We start from the raw sequence: 19395 nt of genomic DNA on the forward strand, positions 1-19395 counted from the left end.
TCCACATGGTTTTTAGTTTCTCTCTCTCGCTTCCCTTCTATGTGTCTGTTACAACCTGACATTCATGTACCTAAGCAAAGGTCACATATGTACTTTCTAATTCCCGTGTGTGTGTGTGTGTGTGTGTGCGTGTAGCCATTGCATCCTTTGTCTCAACAGGAACATTTCTGAGATGAAGCCAATTTTCCTGTGCTACGATTTCTGTCTGCAGCTGCATCCACCTTAAACACAGTGAAATCCAGCAGGAGGCTGGTGTTTCTGTCCCTCCACATCCTCCCTCTCCTGTCCTTATTCCCATCACTCCTCCTCCTCTTCACTTCTTTTATTGCAGCCCTCCCCTGACATGTCCTCCTCCCTCTTTGCCTCTGTCAGGCCTGATGGATCAGGTCTCGTCATTGCCTTGTCAGACCTCTGGAGCATCTGCCCCTCTAGGACTGGCGTTTTGTGTAATGTGTGTGTGTGTGTGTGTGTGTGTGTGTGTGTGGCCCCCAAGCTGATTGGATTGAATTGCATTTACAGGCAGAAGGGCTGGATGGATGAACAAAGCAGTGTGAGTCAGGCCCTCCGTCTCTGGCCAGCTCAGACATATGCTGTGTGTGTCCCTCTCTGGTATTGACGTGTGTTTTTGAAAGCTGTGCGTTTTGACCAGAAGGCAGCGCTCACTGTCTCCTGACTGATTTGTATTGACTTAGAAAAGTGTGATTTTCTCAGTTGCCTTTTTAAACCCAGGCTTTGGCTTCAGTGATGTGTCAGCGCGTGCAGGTGCCCGTGCTCCAGAGCGCTGGTGTAGAAACGCGTCTGGTTCGTTTTCATTTTGGCTTCAACAGAACAATAGATACAAGCCAAACATCTTGACTGTGGTTTCAGGCACTTCCCAGGGAAGACGATGAAAAATGGTGGGTGGGAAATCACGGCCGTGCATCTTTGACTTAAAGCTGGAGCGTTTCCTGAACCCGCCGGGCTCCTGTCAGCCACAATGTGTACAACTAGAATGGCTGCTCTGAGGTGGTGTGCCTCCTCCAACCAGTCAGGTTCATGGGAATGGGACAGACGTGAGGTCAGTGACCTTTGATCACCAAAATCTAATTTGTGCCGAGTTTAAAGAAATTCCTGAGGTCCCATCTTCACAACCACAACGTAGAATTCATGTTCAACATTTAGCCCCTAATTAACTAGGACGTATCTTGAGACGTAACACACACACACACACACACACACATTACATTAGAGACGTAAAAACTGTCACATAATTACAGAAGAACCAACAAACCAGGACCTGTCAGGACGCGATGAGACAGTGGAAACTTCTTTAAAATACCTGGAAGGATTTTGTCTGATGTCTGATGTGAAGTAGTGTTTTCACTTGATCTTTGTCGTGCACATTTTCCCAGCTCTGTTTGGGACTTGGGAAGATGTTTTCATGTGTGTTGTGTCTTGGCCATGTGTCTGTTGGACACAACAGTGGGTAGAGGCTTATTCTCCTTTTCTCTAAGCGTCAAACGACTGGTGCTCTGACTCCTCACTGAGAACTGTCTCTAGTGACTGGGCAGCTGTCGGACACCATGAAAATGTATGTTATGTCTGAAAGGAAACGCTGAGGGTCGTCGTATAGGAGCATCAAAGAATCCAACAAAGCTGTGAATTCACTCTAAGCTTATTGAAGAAGGCTGAAACATTGCGGCTCATAGATAATGTAAAATAAATAGATACATGCACCATTAAACGGAGACCAAGTGCAGCTGATTTCTAATTCACCCCATCACCATGCCATTATTCCTCCCCTGCTGGTGTTAGCAGAAGAGACATCTGTATAATTATCTCCACCGGTCGAGTCGCCTGGTGCTTGTGAAGGGTCCTCGTATGAACAGGCTGCTTTAATTGTTGTTTAAAACACCAACTTGAGGCGCTATCCATGTAATTACTGTCTCCATGACTCGCCTGTCTTGATCTGTTTGGTCAGTCAGATGTTTGTAGAGTGGGAGAGAGAAAATGAAGTGTGTGTGTCTTACTGTGGTCTTTGAGGTGGGGGCAGCAGACAAACTGAGAGCTGCTATAGATCAATGTCATGTTGGTGTCTGCAAGGCACACACACACACACACACACACACACACACACACACACACAGCACGCTAAAAGAAGCAAACACGAGAGAGTTTGTAGAGAAGGAGGCTCACAGCCTGTGTGTGTGTGTGATAGATGCAGGTTGGTTTGGTATTCATATGTTGAGGAAGAAAGGACAGAGAGCGCACGAGTCAGTGTCTGTCATCGTCTACATGCACAGAAGTGCTGGAGAGTAAATGACTACATTTACCCACGTACTCAGGGCTTGACTGAAACCATCGGGTCGGCGGTTTGACTCCATCCCAGGCCACCCTGTGTACACAGACCACTGTGTTCATCTGGGAGGAAGGTTACTGAGACCGGGGACTGAGCGCCAAGTCGCCTCTGGATACTTGGTTTGACCTTTGGAGGGGCCGGACCCCTAGGTTGGGAACCACTGGCTCCATCATTACAGACACTGCTGATGCTCTGCACATTTTACTGTTGATATTTTTGTACTTGAGTTGGATTTAATGCAGGAGGTTTTCGTTGAACGGAGTACTTTTCAGTAACACACGGGCGCCGTAGGGGGGGGGGGGGGGGGGGGCCTTTTAAAAGCGAACTTTGGGGGCCCACAGAGACTAGCTTTGGGTGAGGTAGAGGGCCCAACTTCAAATGTTTTCATAGCACCTGCAGTAACGTATTGGTGCTTTTACTTCAGTGGAGGATCTGAGCGCTTCCTCCGCCGCTGTTACACAGTGTGTGTCTGTTGTTGAAGCTAGTGATCAGTCGTTGTGTTGGTGTGTGAGCCGTCATTAAACTCGACCCCTGAGGGTGCAACAACAGCGAGCTGTGTTGTTGTGGCAGTAACAATGTTGTAGGGCCGCTGCAGTTCTCTGTGCACATGGAGCAGGTCTGTGTGACATGGTGGCACCTTGTACCGTCATGTTGTTGCTTCAAACGTCTTGTATTGTGGTATTTTAGAGAGCAGCGGCTGACGTACGACCACACCAGACTGTGCACACCGTAGATTTACCACAAATCACATAAACTTATCTTTAAAACAGTATTAAGCAAAGTTAGTGTGATTTACGTTGTTTGATGAGATTTTGCTCCTGAACTGTCCCTGATTTGTGTTGTCATCATGGGACCCTGAGCCATAACGCCAGAGGTGACCATGTGACTCTGCTCTGCACTAATCCCACAGTAAATGCAGCTGTTTGAACAGAGGGTCTCTCTCTCTCTCTCTCTCTCTCACCAGGCACAGCTGCCTGTTGTCGGCCCTCAGCTGTGTTGTGTTGGACTATTCAATAATTCCTAAATCAGAATTGGTCAGACAGAATGAACACAAAGCCAAATCAGATCTTTGCCACAAACTACAGTTTTAACAACCAGCTCAGGAGGTCGAGCAAGTCGCACACTGATCGCAGGGCCAGTGGTTCGATCCCCAGTCACCCCAGTCCACATGTTCAAGGCACAGGCATTATGTCTTCACGTTGTCCGTCTGTGTTCAGAGGTGAACCGATGAGATTTTGTGGCCTCACCCCCATTCCTCTGAGGGTGACTGGTGGGTGGAGGTACAGTGGCTTTGTTTCTCTGATGTTTAACTGTATGATGATGCAGGTTATTAACATTAATGTAGAGCTGCAGTGACTAAATGAATCCCATCAAACCGTTTTGATTATGGCTTAATGGTTTAGTAATGTTTTTTTTAAACAGAAAGGCTTAAAGTATTTGTTCCAGCTCTGAGGATTTGATGCTTTGTGGCACAGTAAACTGAGCATCTTTAGATTTGGGACTGTTGGTCAGACACAACAGGCCTGTGCAACTTTACAACAAGCATTTTTCACTATTTCCAGATGTTATTAAATGATGAATGGAGAAACTAATCTGCATATTAATGGCCAATGAAAATGGTCAGTCACATCCATAATTAGCTACAGGTTTTCTGCTGAAACAATCAATGAACCTGCAGAGTTTGTTTGTTGACCTTGAAGCTGATTTCTCAACATGATTCTTTTCACCCACATGTGTAACTAACTAGCTGTGTGTGTGTATAAACGGCGCTCGCTGGGTTCTGTAGAAGAAAGTGAAATGCTGGCAGGAGGTGAAGCCAAGCAGCAGCTACTTGGATGCAAATGTTTTGTGCCTTGTAACGTGATAAACAGCTGCAGGGATGCAGTTCACAGCTCAGCCACACCTCAGATATGTGCACTATAATTAAAGCTAAACTGTTCATCCAGGGGCTCGAAGTGGAGAGGGTGAGCAGCTTCAAATACCTGGGCGTCCACATCAGTGAGGACCTCACTTGGACACTTAACACCACACAGCTGGTCAAGAAGGTCCAACAGCGGCTGTACTTCCTGAGGAGGCTGAGGAGGTTTGGCATGTCACCTAGGATCCTTGGCAACTTCTACAGCTGCATCATCGAGAGCATCTTGACCAGCTGCATCACTGTCTGGTATGGCAGCACTACTGCTATGGACCACAAGCGCCTGCAGAGAGTGGTAAAGACTTGTAGGACCACTAGACTGAAAAACTCTTTCTTTCCCTCCGCCATCAGACTCCTAAACAGCTGACAGGAGTATACAATCAGGATTTACTTCATGTAATCCCACCTGTACTGTTTACATTCTCAGTTTGAACATGTATAATTGCACATTGACTGTTGACTGCTGCACATGCTGCTCCCATACAGCATACATTCTGTTATATTCTTATATATTTTTATTGTATTGCTGCATTTGCTGCTTAAAGTGCCTTAGATTTTTGTTACTTATTTATCTACTTTATATTTCATCTGTATTTTTGTGGCATTCATGTGGACGGCAAAGTAAGAAGTTCATTGTACAGGGAAACACGTTTCCTAACTGTGCATATGACGAATAAACACTTTGACCTTTGACTTTAAACGTTAGCAACACGCTAACACAGGTTTGATTGGTAGATGGTGTGTCACCTCACGTCACTCCTGCAATGAAACTAACCACCAAGATATAACAAACCAGTCAACTGATGTTTTCAGTGTGGGTTTTATTTCTTAGAACATGGCGTGAGTGGAAAGAAAACAGAATCACAAACACATCAGGCTGAGATACAGAGAGCGAGCGGCCCCGTCTTCACAGGGAAGCAGAACTTCAAAGTGAAAGGTGGTAGTACGACACACTGGGCAGAGAACACCCCGCCCTCATGGATTCTTCATGGTCACTACAGTGCAGCATCCACACTCGGCGTGTACAGCGTGAACGTGTGTTCAGGTGTATGTGTTTGTGTGCGCAGTAGTGTTTCTGTAGTACAACCTGGAATAGGAACATGATTGTGTAGCGTGTGTTTTCCCTGTGTTTGATGAAGTCTTGGTGGCCTTGGTGAAACCTGTCTGCTGTCCTGAGGCTCTGCTTCTTGCAACACATTTACCCTGAGGAGCAACTTGTATTTCATGGAGAATCTGTTGGTGATGAGGGAATTCAGATGGCATCAGTACGTAGACTAAGACCACAACTAATCAAACATGTTCGTTAATAATCAGTGAATTAGTTTTTCCTGAACAGCAGTGGCTGGACTTCAGCTAACGTCCAGGTCCTGTTAACGTAGCAGGAAATAACTGACCTGCTTTTTGGTTTTAACCACCTGCTGTAGCACACTTTATTTTAGATTCAGGCAATGCAGGCAGGCTTCAGTAGTTTCCACAAGGTAATGACATTTTTGTGGAAATAATTGGATTTGTCTTACGTATGTCACTGCAAATAAAATGCATACTTTCTCAGTGGATGAGTGAAGTCTGGAGCACAGCGCTCACCGTCTGCACATTAAAAAAATTCACTGAACACTTCCAACAAATAAAATGAGTGAGCAAAATAATCTACCACAAGGTCCTGACTTTTGTCAGGAGCTGCATCGTGTTTGCCGTTCATCAGCGGTTTGCTCAGCTGTCATGGAGATGGATCAGTTGTCATGTGATCCCAACATCTGTCACTGTTCAAGGATCACCTGACTCAATGTTACAGTAACTGCTCAGCTGTTGCCATGACAACTGAATAAACTCCAACCTTGAGTGTTACTTGGTGATAGTTGCTCTTGAACCTGTGGATTTTTCACCCACTGGCTTGGTTAGCTCGTCTGAATATGATGCTGCTATTGAAGGTGTCGTGCTGGGGGTGAATCTGGGGCCGGGGGTTTCAATGGAGAGGTGTCAGCTCAAATCAAATCTGATTTGTTCGTTACTGAACCTGTGGCCTCAGTCTGCCGGTGTCGCAGCCTGGCAACATTTCGCTGCATATTTAAGTGAAAGTTAAGAGTGTTGAACGTGGAAAACTATTTGGGCGTGGCGGAGTCACTGAATCTGTTATCAGACAACTTTCCTCTCTGTGATGAGCACAAACATTCAGGTCACAGCTTCCAGCTACTATATGTAGTGTTTTTGGATGCTGACTTGGCATTCTTTCTGCTTGACTGGTATGGTGTGAATTAATTATCTAAAGTAGTAGATAAGCATTCAAGCCAATGGCCTGGCTAAGCTAAGGATGCTGCTGCTTTCAGTTATAATAATCAGTTACATCCAGGCAGGCTCGTACACAAGCCACCCAGTCGGTCTGCCACAGCTGTTTGGGGCCGTGAATTACATTATTTTGATGCCCACCAGCTGAATGTGTTGTTGTGTCCACTAACCAGGAGCCTGGTTGTTTAGCAACTGATGCTGTGATAGCTGTGCTTTATTAACTGTACCTCTCTCTCTTCAGATGCTGCTACACTCCAGTGTGTTTTATTAAATTTCAGATGTTTTCAATGGCGTGTTCTCTGAGCGATAGAAAACTTGGAACTCGTTCTTTCTCTGCCGATGTTCACAAACTGCACTGGCCGTGAATGTGTCCTGCAGTGGACGTTGCTACCCAGTTGTGCTGTGTTTACAGCAGACATGAGGCAGGACGTACAGCTTGGTTAAGGGACTATTTTAGTGGCCACCAGTTTTTCTCCAAGCTGTGACACTGTGCGACTGGTTTGGCGTTCATGAAGGGTCAGGTGAAGCGAGCAGGGAGACGGAGGACTGGGCGGTTTATTCTAGACTCATGCTAGATTCCCCAGTATCACACAATTCACCTTTTAAGGTTAGAGATGTCAGGTCATGCTCTTCCAGTTAAACTTCTGTTCATAGTGCCGTATGTTGTGGTTAATGTTTTCTGAAAGTTACTTATATTTGAATCCTATTTAATCATTTGTATCTGATCAGAATTTTTCTTTTTTAAGATTTGTTTGGTGCATTTTGCCTTTATTTCTATGTGGGTCCCAACATCTGAACTGAGCATTAAGGCCTGTAGCCTAACGTGAGCTGTGGTGTCATTTAGTCTTACAGCAGGTTCTGGACGGGACTTTGTTCTGTCCATTTGTAAACTAATGATGAAGTGATCATCAGGGCAGATGCATTGCGAGTCAGACCCATAGTCTACAGTAGCCCTTTCATTTCAGCAGCAGCACAGCCTCCATTGAAACCCACACACGGATCACTGAGCTGAACCACAGAGATGTTTTTGCATAGGCATCAATTCAAGTCAGACTCGTGCTAATGGATGATGGACAATGACCAGGGGGAAAAGAAATGGATGTGAATATGTAGTGAGGGCAGATGAGTGGGTCGGTGAATCAGTGTCCACAGCTGAGTTCAGGTTTTCTGACTTTATAAAAATAAGTGAGACTGTTTAATATACCACATTAGTTTTAAAATGGAAGGAACAGAGACTCTGTGCATCGACAAGCCGTCAGATTAAATATCAACACATTTGTACACACACATATTTGCCTTCTGCTGTCACTCTGCAACTCGGTTGGGGGGTGAGGGGCTGCAGGGGGAGTGTTGTAGGTGTGATACGGCTGTGTTGTGACAAGTCGACATGACTGGCTTCATTCATGTTTCCAGCCCTGAGTTTCCGTTGTGTTTTGGTTAGCCGTGTTGCTAACGTAGCCGACTCTACCTTAGCACCAGTTCTACCACCAGTGTCATCACTGGTGGATAAAAACACCATTTAACATCCAGTACTGAGGAAAACACACGGTGCGTTAACTGTGGCTCACATTCAAAACTTAATAGCAGTGAATGCTCGTGCTAACAAGGTAGACAAAGAGTCTCCGTCCTGTGGGCGTCCACGTCCCCGATCGTCCCACTTATGTGATTGGTCGACGCACCACCTTTCCTGGGTGACGTCACTGTCCAGTGCAGTGCAGTGAGTGAAAATAGCATAGAAGGTCACACACAGCTTCAAGTAGATGTTAGAAGCTCGTGCACAGTTTGTGGTTCTTTCCGATTGTGCTGGACTGAGGTTCTGACTGAGGTGGTAACATGACGCATTTTTATTCTGATTGGGCAGTTTTTTGGATTATTAGTGGAAAATTAGGGTCCATGTAAACGCTGCTAGTGATTGAGCAGCATTTTACTGCTGGAGCTACATTAAACACTGAGCCAGTTTAGTCCAGCGACCCCCAACATGGGGGCCGGGCCCGTTCAGAGGGTCACCAGCTTTTGGTTCTCTGGACTTGAATAAAATGGAGCGGTGTGAGAAGTTGAATGATAATGTGTCTTTGTGAAACCGAACGACTCGTAGGCATCGGTAACGTGGTAATGGGGCCCCACTGTGGTGCTGCTTGTTATGCCAGGGGCCACCAGCTGAAAAGATTGAGAAACACTGGTTTAAATAGTCATCGTGTGGTATTTTATCAGCTGAAACTGAAGGTAACTAAACTGCAGATGCCAGATAAATGCAGGTCAGTATTTGAAGTATAAAAATAACCTGTAGAGTTAAACTCTACTCAAGTATTTTATATCTGTTTTAGCTAAAGCACGGACTCCGTCCCTTGTTTTCTGTGAGTGATGGATTGTTCCTTAAATCTACAGGAACATTTTGCTTTGAATTGTGTTGAGCCAGATATTTTCTGCCTCTCACTGCAGTCTGACAGGATTATTGATCAGTGGTACCCACCCAGGAATGACTTTATAAGATGCTGACATGTCTGGCTCTCTGAGCTCAGTGTACCCGAGTTCCTTCCTGCAGACATTTCAAACAAAATGAAACTAAAATCAGAAGTTACTGTCTGTCACTTGCAGGTGTATGGAACAGCAGCATTACAGTGCGTCACTGTTGCACCTTTAAAACTCTCAAGAAACAGGAACTGTCTGCGTCTCTAGTGCGTTTTTATCACCTGCTACGGTGGCTAGGAAGTGTGGTTGACTGTACTCTAGTTCTGTAGCCGCTGACAGCTGAGAAGCAGGGCAGAGATTTAAGCCCATCCCGTTTAGAAAGTGTGTGTGTGGTAAAATGTCCCAGCTCACAAATAAAAACACAACTTTTACACCTTTATCTAACCCAAAACATCTGGTTTTTAGCATTAATGGTACAGTGACTATTATTCTTTTCTCCAAAACAAAATTAATTTTGTTCACACAGCTTAAAAAAAACTTAGTTTTACAGTTATTTACCTGCAGCCATGTTGGAAAACATTTTTTCCCCCTAAAACTGTAAATGTAATACTCATTTTAATAAGTTAAAAAAATAATTTAAACATGTCAAATGAGAACTGTGAATGAAAACAAGTACAGAGTGTTAACACAAAGTCTTTAAACCTGTTGTATATTCTAAAAAACTTTACAACAAAGCCTAAAAATAAAGAAAAATAGTCACACACACACAGACAGATATCACCGTGTACAAAATCAGAGTTGTTCAGCTCAGTGTTAGTGACCAGTGATACAAACTCTCTGAGGCAATATTTCATATTAGTCAATAAATATGAGCATATACAATAGAATAGGAGACAAAAAGAGCAGGAAACCGACAAGGAGGGGGAAAGCTGGATAGTCTCTATGGCTTTCACAGGCGGTGTGGCCCAAATAACCTTAAATATCAGTGTCACTGTACAGTAGCTGCAAGCACTAGTCGCTCTGAGGGCAGAGGTGCAGAAACAATCAAACAATCAATGTTCAGGGAAAGATACAAAGTGGGATTACTGGCACATTATGATGTGGCGCAGCCGGGGGGGGGACGACGACACACGGACTGCCAGCACCGAGATTTGAACCTTTAACCTTCTGTAAATCAGCCCCGCCTGCCGCCTAGCCAAGGTTAGAAGGGTTGTTGTAACACAAGCAACAACCAGGGTTAACATGGGTTTGGCTGTTTGACATGGAGAGGGTTAAAAGCAGCCAGAGGACTCAGACTGGATCCAGATGTGGCCTTCTTCCTTCTGGGTGTGTTAGCATCTAAAGCTAACCTGTTTGTTTTGGTAGCATTAGCCACCTAGCATGGTCAGGATTTGACCTTTGTGTTGAATTAATATGTTTTTAATTTGGGAGAAATCTGAGGTTTGTATAATGCCAGTGCTTTGTTAGTCCTGTTCAGCACTGTCTCGTCAACCTTGTCACTCGACACTGTGCCACTGCAGCGCTGTTGGAGACTTGGGACTTGTTAATCAGCTGATGGTAGCTTGGTACTGGTGGCTGCGTTTTGTCCCAACCAGGCACCTGTAGTTTGTCATTGCTAGATGTCAGGATGTTCTGAGTTTCACTAGACCTTCTAGGGGCTGAAGAGAAATTAGTTAATGCACCTTTAATCATGACATAAGATAAGATGAACCCTTATTAGTCCCACGACAGGGAAATTTTAGAAAATTACTTTGGTCAAATCAAACTAGATGTAATTTATGGAGTAATTGATTTAATGGCCTTCATTTGCATTGTCTCTGGTTGAAGGGTGAGTCTACATGTACTACAGGAATGTTTAGATGTCTAATCCAAACCCATATGGAAGTAACTTTGTTTCTTTATTCTGCAGGCAGAGGAAACAAGTTTGAGAGCAAAGCTTCAGGACTGCAAACTAAATATGTTTTGGTTTTCAAATATAAACTGACTGAAATCAAAACGATTTTCATTTCAAACTGAAATATATAATTTAACACTTTCTCTGTTTGCAGTTTGTCTGATTTTGTTGCCTGCCTGTAAGTTTTGCTCTCTGTGCACAGGTTTGGTTGCAGGTCACCGTGTTTTGGTTGCGTATCTGATGGGTTAGGCGTAATAATGCTGGAGTGGCAACTGTGATGAGCCGGAGGTCTCTGGCATTTACCGTTAATTACAGTTAATTCGGCTGTGTTCCAGAGACTGTGTCAATAACAAAATGCTTTAACCATTTTCAGGTCTGAGAGGTTGGATGGACACAAAAGCACGACAGAGTTGTCAGTAGATATAAATGTTTATTGTGGGATTTGAGAATCGGGCAAAGCCGCTCTGTGGACTGAGCGGTGAAATGGCACTCTAGGGCTGCTTGACCTCCTCTACTAAGAAGAACAGACAAAAGATACAACTGAGAAATGGTGGTCCAATGTTCCTGATAATCACAGATATCAATCTCTCTCTCTTCTTACAGGAAAAAGGAGAATCCCTGACAGCTGGGGACCAGAGACAGCGCACTGAGAAGTTGAAATGGCATTGAGAAGAGGGCGTCAAGTGATGTAAAAGATGGCTCATGCAGGTAAAGACAGGTGAGAATGTCAAGGCAGTTTTGCAGGACAATGGCTGACCACAATGCTAGCAAAGTTATCTGTTTACCTGGGAGACAAACCTCAGGAAAAACAGCTTCTCTTCTACAGAAACGCACTGCATTCACTAAAATAAATACATCTGAGAAATCATGTAATATCCATCTCATAATTATGAGATGGTAAGTCATAAGAGCTTCCAATTTTTTCCCTTGGTGAATACAATGTGTTTCCATAGAATAGAAGCTGTTTATCCAAGTTGTACTCTTTCATCTGTACTCGGTGCACACTACTCGCCTGTTTTTTCTGAGTCAGGTCTCCCTGTTAAACAGATCTCTCTGCCAGGTTTAGCTCCTCATTATGACTTGGTATGACTTACTATTACTATTACTACTATTCCATATCTCATAACTATGACCTCGTAATTATGAAATAATTCAGGGGTTGGAATGTTGCAGACATTGCTTGAAACTCAACAGGTTTTAACGAATTCTTTAGTATCAAATAATTCAATGACAGCTGGCTGTGGATCCAATTGTGTGTAGCAAAAAGTGAACTGTTAATAGCTGTTAATACTTATTGTTCCAAACATAAACAAATATAGACTAGACCAAAAGGTCAAGCAGAGGCAGAAAGCAGGCTTGCTTATCTGAAGAGGGCTGAGACAAAATTTGAGACTCCAAGGCAGAAACAGGTTGGGTAATAACCGAAATAACCTTAGAAAAAATCAACTGGACTTGGCGTTTCTAGATCGAAGATGTTTCACCTCTCATCCAAGAGGCTTCATCAGTTCTGACTGACTGGTGTTGAGCCGTTACTGGGCTGTAACGACTCAGTTGTTAAGGGACATTGTTGGCCTTCAAAGGACTGAAACACCACCGAGGGGGATAAATATCTCCGGCTCAACACCAGTCAGTCAGAACTGATGAAGCCTCTTCGATCTAGAAAATCCAAGTCCAGTTGATTTTTTCTAAGGTTATTTCGGTTTACTATGACCTGGATGACTGAGAATCTGCATGGACATGTTGGGTAATAACAGAACTGGGCTTTCACACGAGCAAACCGGCTCTGCATCTAGCGAGAGATGGATCTAGCACCGACAGGAAAGAGAGAGCAGGCTAGACAGTCAACCAGACACAGGTTAAATCAGTCGCACTAGTGCCACAATCAGAGCGCAGCCAAAGAAGAAACAGAGAACAGGTAGCCTGTCATGGCTGACAGGAAGTCAGACACCGACCACGTGAGGCATAACAAATGTGTAAATGTTTCTATAACATTTCTCTCTTATATTTCAGGTGACATCACACAGAATAACATTCTAAATTCAGACAGCATCTTAGCTATGACTCAGTACCTCATCTGTTTCCTGCCAGTCCAGGCTTGTCAGTTAATAACAGCAGTGCTAACGTTAGCAGCTAGCGGATGGCAACAGTCCCGCAGTTTTTAGCATTAACTCATTACCAACACATGTATTTAATGGCATTACTAATTACTGGAGTTTGGTAAGGCTTATTAGTATAAAAGTAAATCATTTTCAGGATTGTCTGTATAATGGAGCTGATTGGAAATGCTGTAGGCCAGGGACAAAGAACTGCACAATTAGCTGGGGCTTATAATTCTCTGTGTGTTAGGTGATTAATGGTAAGCGACTACTGTTGCTAACCACTAGCTGCTAACATTAAAACAGAGCTGTGTGACACCACTGCTGTTTTAACTGAGAATCCTGGACCGCTAATAAAAACAGAGGCCTAAAGTTGTACCTAGACATAAACTAATTCGTTCTGTAATCAAAGAGTAAAATGTTAAACTGTGTGAGCTCACCTGACACGAGTAGCTTCAGTGCAAGTCAGTCCCTGGAACCTGAATGGATTAGCAATGGTAAAAGACCAGAGACTCCAGCCAAGGTCATTGGCTTGTTACAGCTGCCACTCAACTCTTTGGTATTTCAGTACTTCAGTTAGTTGTTTGTATTGGCCTCTAGTTACTGGTGTTACAAACTGAACATTTGTAGTGTAGTTGTCATGTCGTCAGGGTAAATAGCTCGACCTTGCTGTGTGGTGCAGCTGAGATCATGTGGTGGACACACCGGTGCCATCAGAAATCATACGTGCTCCAATTATCCCACTTTGACATTTTTGGGAGATCAGGAAAAGGAGGTGGAGAGGCAGAGAAAGAAAAGGTCAAAGGTTCAAAGGAAATAAAAGTGCCCTTCCCATCTGAAAACCAGCGCAGAAGCTACCTCAGTGATGCAAGCAGTTACCTCCTCCTTTGTTAGTACGGAGCAAACTTCTGTCTCTCTGGCTTCTTCATCCCGTTGGCCGAGGATGAGATCTTGGCTGTGTAGGATGCCAGGGCTGCTGCTGCGTGAGCCGGGACTGACCCCGGTAGCACAGGAGCCCCGATAGCTGCTGCTGCCGCCGCCGCCAAGCAGGAGGGGTGGAGAGTGCCAGGTAGGGGATGGATTTCACTCCCAGGAAGCTGGAGAGGGGGAGGGCATAGGGAGTGCCCAGAATGGGAGCATGGGGCAGTGCAGTGCCCATCGCTGCCAGGGGGGAGGAAGAGGAGGACGAGGCGGAGGCAGGGGGAGCGGGCTGGGTGAAGCTCATGGTCAGTTCAACGGGAGACGGCATGGAGGAGGACTGGGCGGTGGATTTGGCGGTCTCTAAACTGGAGGAGGGGAGGGATGGGGGGAGGTAGGAAGGGAGGAGGTGGAGGGAAAGGAGGGCACGGAGGGTGGAGGGAGGGGAGGAGAGGGGTAAAGGACAGGGAGTTTTGGATGGAGAAGGGTTAGAGGGTTAAATAAAAGACATGTTAAAGAAATCAAGAGTAAAAACCAAAAAGGAAATTGAACCCAAACAAAAAACAACGAGGACAGTTTGGAGTGTACAAATGAAATAAAGGAAATTTGACAAAACTAAAATCACAAGACAGGTGTGTTTTGCTGGAGGTTGCAACAGATTATTGTAGGGGAGTTTGCTGTACGGATGGGGGGTGTGCTGTATAAGTTGGGGTGATGGCTTGGGAGGGGGCTTAGGGAGGGAGAACAAAACCATTATAGATATTAGGATGGAAGCTTTGTCACAGATGATACTGGTTCAAAAAGAAGCACAACAACCTCCTGTACCACACAAAAGCAAAGGTAGAAGAAGTACTCAGAACCTTTACTTAAGTACAAGAAGAAATACCACAGTGTAAAAATACTCTGCTATAAGTAAAAGTCCTGCTACTAAAGTACAAATGTATTAGCAACAAAATATACTTAAAGTAGAAAAAGTAGCCACGTAACATCTCTGGTACTGGATCATAGTGACTAATTACTGTGTCCATCACTTTAATGCTGCAGCTGGTAAAGGTGGAGAACTGCCTGATATACTTATACTGGGAAGTACTTTCCATCCTGCTGGGTAGCTGGTGGATTTCCTACTGGGATCAATAGAGTCAGGGCAGCACGGTGGCGCAGTGGTTAGCACCGTTGCCTCACAGCGAGAAGGTTCCGAGTTCGGGCCCCACCCGAGACCCTTCTGTGTGGATTCTCTCCGGGTGCTCCGGCTTCCTCCCACAGTCCAAAGATATGCAGCTTAGGTTGACGGGTGTCTCTACGCAGGGGGACGCGGACACCCATTTAATCTAACACGAACTCTCCCTTTCTTTAGATGTGCAGCAGCACATCAACACAGTGATGTATTAATAATCTGTTTCTTAACCCAGATGGTAAATGTCAGCAACGACCTGAGGAGAGTCAAACATATTTCTTCAACTTGGATTATCTTCTTTGTTTGAGCCATCGACCTCTGTTATTGTTTAAAAACACACCAGTAAAACACACCGCTGCACTGGGTGACGTTTCCTCACTGTGAAACACCAGACCCACAGATCCGTTAAAAACGTTTCTCCAAGCAACCACAATTTTTTTTTTTTTACAGCGTCTGACATAGCTAGAGACAAGTGAGCCTCTCTGCTTTGTTTACGGTCTGTCAGTTACCATCCAAGTATAAACTGTCAACATAATATTTACAGCCTGACAATGTGTCTGCGTTCAACAGGGGAAGAAGATCTGGACTAAGGTTATGCTCAAGAATTTAATAGCTATAGCGAAAGCTCTCTCCAACAAAATATGATTCTGTGGTAGCCATCTTAAATGCATCAGCCAAAAGAATGAGTGTTTACTTGACTAGAAACATGAATGGAAACACTGGCGAGGGAGAGTTTGTCTTACTGCTTCCCTGATTACACATGAAGGTTCAGAGGGAGCGCACAGCAAGGCATGAATAATCAACAGCCGAGAAACAGCAGTCACGTTCACTCACACAAAGTGTTAGAGGGTGAAGCTGTGTGACTGCACCCTAGGAGGGTTAGGGTTAGAGTGCTGCAAACCGAAAATGAGGCTCGTTTTGTCTTCAGCCTGCACCTTACTATTTAGTCCAGGAACGTCACTATCAGCAAAGTCTACATCAAACATCCTGCAGCCAGTCAAGCAAGTGAAACGAGGCCGACGATGATGTCAAAATCCACCATTACTCTGAGAAACACGAGCTGACCGGAGCGGTCCTCACAGTCTCTGCCCTGAACATCACCGTGGGGACACACTCAGCGTGCTGAGTGCACGTAAGGCAGCCTAAAATATCTCCAAACATGAAGTGATCTGCAGCAAGACAGGCTGGGGAAAAAAGACTCTTAGCTGTTCAATTCATTTCTGAAGATGTTTTTAACATCTGTCTGCTGCAGAGGCTGTGCTGACTTCCCCTCAAACACAGGGGCGCCTGGGCCTTTGCATACAGCTGTACATGCAGTGTTTGGTCACACCGCTCTGCTGTTGAGTGTGAGAAAAGCTCACTGCATGAAAAGTTAGCTGATTTTGCAGCAGCAGTATTTCACCATGACGTGCTGTAAGGAAGACTTGCATCATCCAGTGATACACTTGAAAGACACTTCATTGGATGAAGTCAATTTAACTGTGGGCAGGATTTCCATCCAGTAATTCTGTGGCCCCAACCCAAATTAAGTACTTAAATAATCCTGCCCACAGTTAAATTGACTTCATCCAATGGGTTATTTTCTGAGCGTAGGCACAGCTGGGCGCACACACACACACCCCCACTGAATACAACTGGCCTTGCTGCTTGCGACATATGAACGAGTATGGACACTGCAACTTGCAGCGACTAATATGCACACTTTCAGTGATACTGGATCCTTGAGAGTTTTAGTATTTCCTGCAGCTTTGTAATGGATTCCCATGTAAAAGAAAGGGCCCAGAAAACACTGCACAGCGAGTCAGCTGAGGACTACAACTGTCTGAATGCAGCTCTGTGCTTTACTGGTTACTATGCCAACTCCCCCTCTTACAAAGATCTCCACAACACTTGGACATGTCAACACACCAGGCAACCCAGTCACGGAGGGAGACAGTGATACATGGTCGCTCTCTTTCTCCTTCTGTCCTTCCTGCCAAAGAAATCTAAGTGGGTTAAACTTTATAAGTTGGCTGACACTGAACCCCCCATGTTGCCCGTGATGGCGGCGCATATGCACGCAGCGGCCCGGGGCCCTTGGCTCCAAACAAAATTTTGTTGTATGTCACAATGTTACAGTGACAATAAAATAAAGCTTCTTCTTCTAATTCTTTTTTTACTGCTTAATTCTACTCATGTTTTCCACTGTATCCGCTTCTGTCTCTCTTCCATTAGTCCCTGACCAGCGCTGGTGTTTCAAGGCTCCAGACTGAAGAGGTAGAAAGTGTAAGGAGAACAGGGAGCATTGTCCCACTGCCCGTCCTGCGGGGCCCACTGCGGGTTCCACTGCCCGTCCTGCGGGGCCCACTGCCCGTCCTGCGGGGCCCACTGCCCGTCCTGCGGGTTCCACTGCCCGTGTTACGGGGCCCACTGCCTGTGCTACGGGGCCCACTGCCCATCCTGCGGGGCCCACTGCCCGTGTTACGGGTCCCACTGCCCATCCTACAGGTTCACTACCCACTGCGTGTTGCTGCTTTGTGCCGTCATGCAATAGTTGCTTTTAATTTGTATGAAGAACTTTGAGCTGTCTTTGTGCATGAAAATGTGCTATGTAAATAAAGTTGCTTTACATCATTCTGTATGGCATTATTAGTAAAAGAAATATATTATTGATCAATGTTTTCATCACTTCAGTGTTGCAGCCGATACTACTACTATTTTATAAAGCGCTGAGAAGCTTAATCTGTTATTTATTTGTTGGTTATTTTATCTAACTGTAAATATCAGTTGTACATATCAGTTAAGTTAATTCTGACTGTACAGACTGTAGATACACTCTGCGCTGCTGTTATTACTTCTGGTTAGATGCTAAAATGTATTTCGTTGCCTTGCACATGAGTAATGACAAGTTGAATCTAATCTAATTTGTTAAGTGAGTATTCTACGTTTGCAATGTAAATAAAGACTGAAGCTCTTATTAATGGTGACTAAATGTTTCCTTTGAAATGTAGTAAACAAGTATAAAGTAGCATAAAGCAGAAATATTAAAGTAAAATGCAAACTACAGTACTTGACTAAATACTTTCCACCACTGAAAACACCCAGGTTTTAACTTGTTTATGTACAGTTCTCTAGTTTAGTCCAGTGGTTCCAAACCTAGGGGTTGGGCCCCTCCAAAGGGCCACGAGTTAATTTAATCAGGTAGCAAAGAAGGAAAATCAAGGCTTTTTGGACTAGTTTTGTAATATTGGATAATTTGGGGAAGACCTGGTAGAAGTGAGAGACTCGGCTCAGACATCTGGGGCTTAATAAAGGATAAGGATAATAAAGGCCACCAACTGACAGTGTTTTGCAGGGTCACTAGAAGTACTGATGCTGGGAAACACTGGTTTAATGCTGTGTGAAGTAAAGTCTCATCTGAAAAGTAGCTACAGAGTAAAATTAGAGCCTTTTCTGCTGAAAAGTGGGAAAGCAGAAGTCCAAAAATAGAAATACTAGGGTAAAATACAGTACTTGTGTAAATACTCATTTACTTCCCACCACTGACCCACTGATGTCATTTTCATTCAGTTTCCACAGAGACGTTACTGCAGTTGTGTGGTCAGCAGGTCAGAGATGGGTCAGACCGTCTCATCTGCCTGTTGACTGATTAAAACAGATCTAATGTAAAAGAGCAGATTCATCACAGACACTTCGGCATCACTCTCACCTTCCCTGACCTGACATTTCCAGCTGAATGAGGCTGACCCCTCCCTACATTCATGTGTGTGATCTGCCCAGCCTGTCCTCCCTGCCATGAAATATCAATTTCATCCAGAGTCCAATCATGAATTTGCATTTTCACGGTGGAGGGATCTTGTATAAAGCTGCCTGACGGCCTGTGCCCCATGTCTCTCATATTCACAGCCTGATGCAGCGGCTGCCTTCCTGTCCCCTCATCATCCTCCCCGTCTCCCTGTCACGTCCTGATTCTCATGCTACACCTCTGCTGTAATGTTGCGCCACTAAACCCACAATACAATACAATGGTTAGATAACGGCATCAAAGTCCATGTAAGAGCCGCTCACTACTCATCCTGCTGTATAAGATGCAAAGTTGTATCCACATAGGAAAATCAAAGGTGGCGTATTGTTACCTAACATGAACAGACAAATCAGAGATGATTTGATTTTTTTTTATTTGATTTGATTTGATTTATTCTTTCAAGCATGTAAAGACAGTTGATATGTCAACACACATAATTTTACACATATCCAACAAATGCTAATCCAATATCAATGTGCTTATACCTAGTACATGCTTGAATGGAGTAGGAAGAAGTCAGACTTATCCAGTCCTACCCCATGACATCATCTTACCATCATTGGTTTGCAAGCAGTAAATGATTC

General features: G+C 44.5%; 1 protein-coding gene across 1 annotated transcript in view; it reads right to left on the bottom strand.

Annotated features, from left to right (window-relative positions):
• Nucleotides 1–11440: 11440 nt before the first annotated feature.
• Nucleotides 11441–19395, bottom strand: part of pcbp4 (poly(rC) binding protein 4) — a 110889-nt gene continuing 102934 nt past the window's right edge. Inside the window, 3 exon segments of the mRNA XM_020612135.1 lie at nucleotides 11441–11485; nucleotides 13815–13980; nucleotides 13983–14221. Of these exon segments, the coding sequence (XP_020467791.1) occupies nucleotides 13826–13980; nucleotides 13983–14221 (394 nt within the window). The 3' untranslated portion in view covers nucleotides 11441–11485; nucleotides 13815–13825.

The sequence above is a fragment of the Monopterus albus genome, unplaced genomic scaffold (assembly GCF_001952655.1).
Source record: "Monopterus albus unplaced genomic scaffold, M_albus_1.0 scaffold121.1, whole genome shotgun sequence".
Lineage (NCBI taxonomy): Eukaryota > Metazoa > Chordata > Actinopteri > Synbranchiformes > Synbranchidae > Monopterus > Monopterus albus.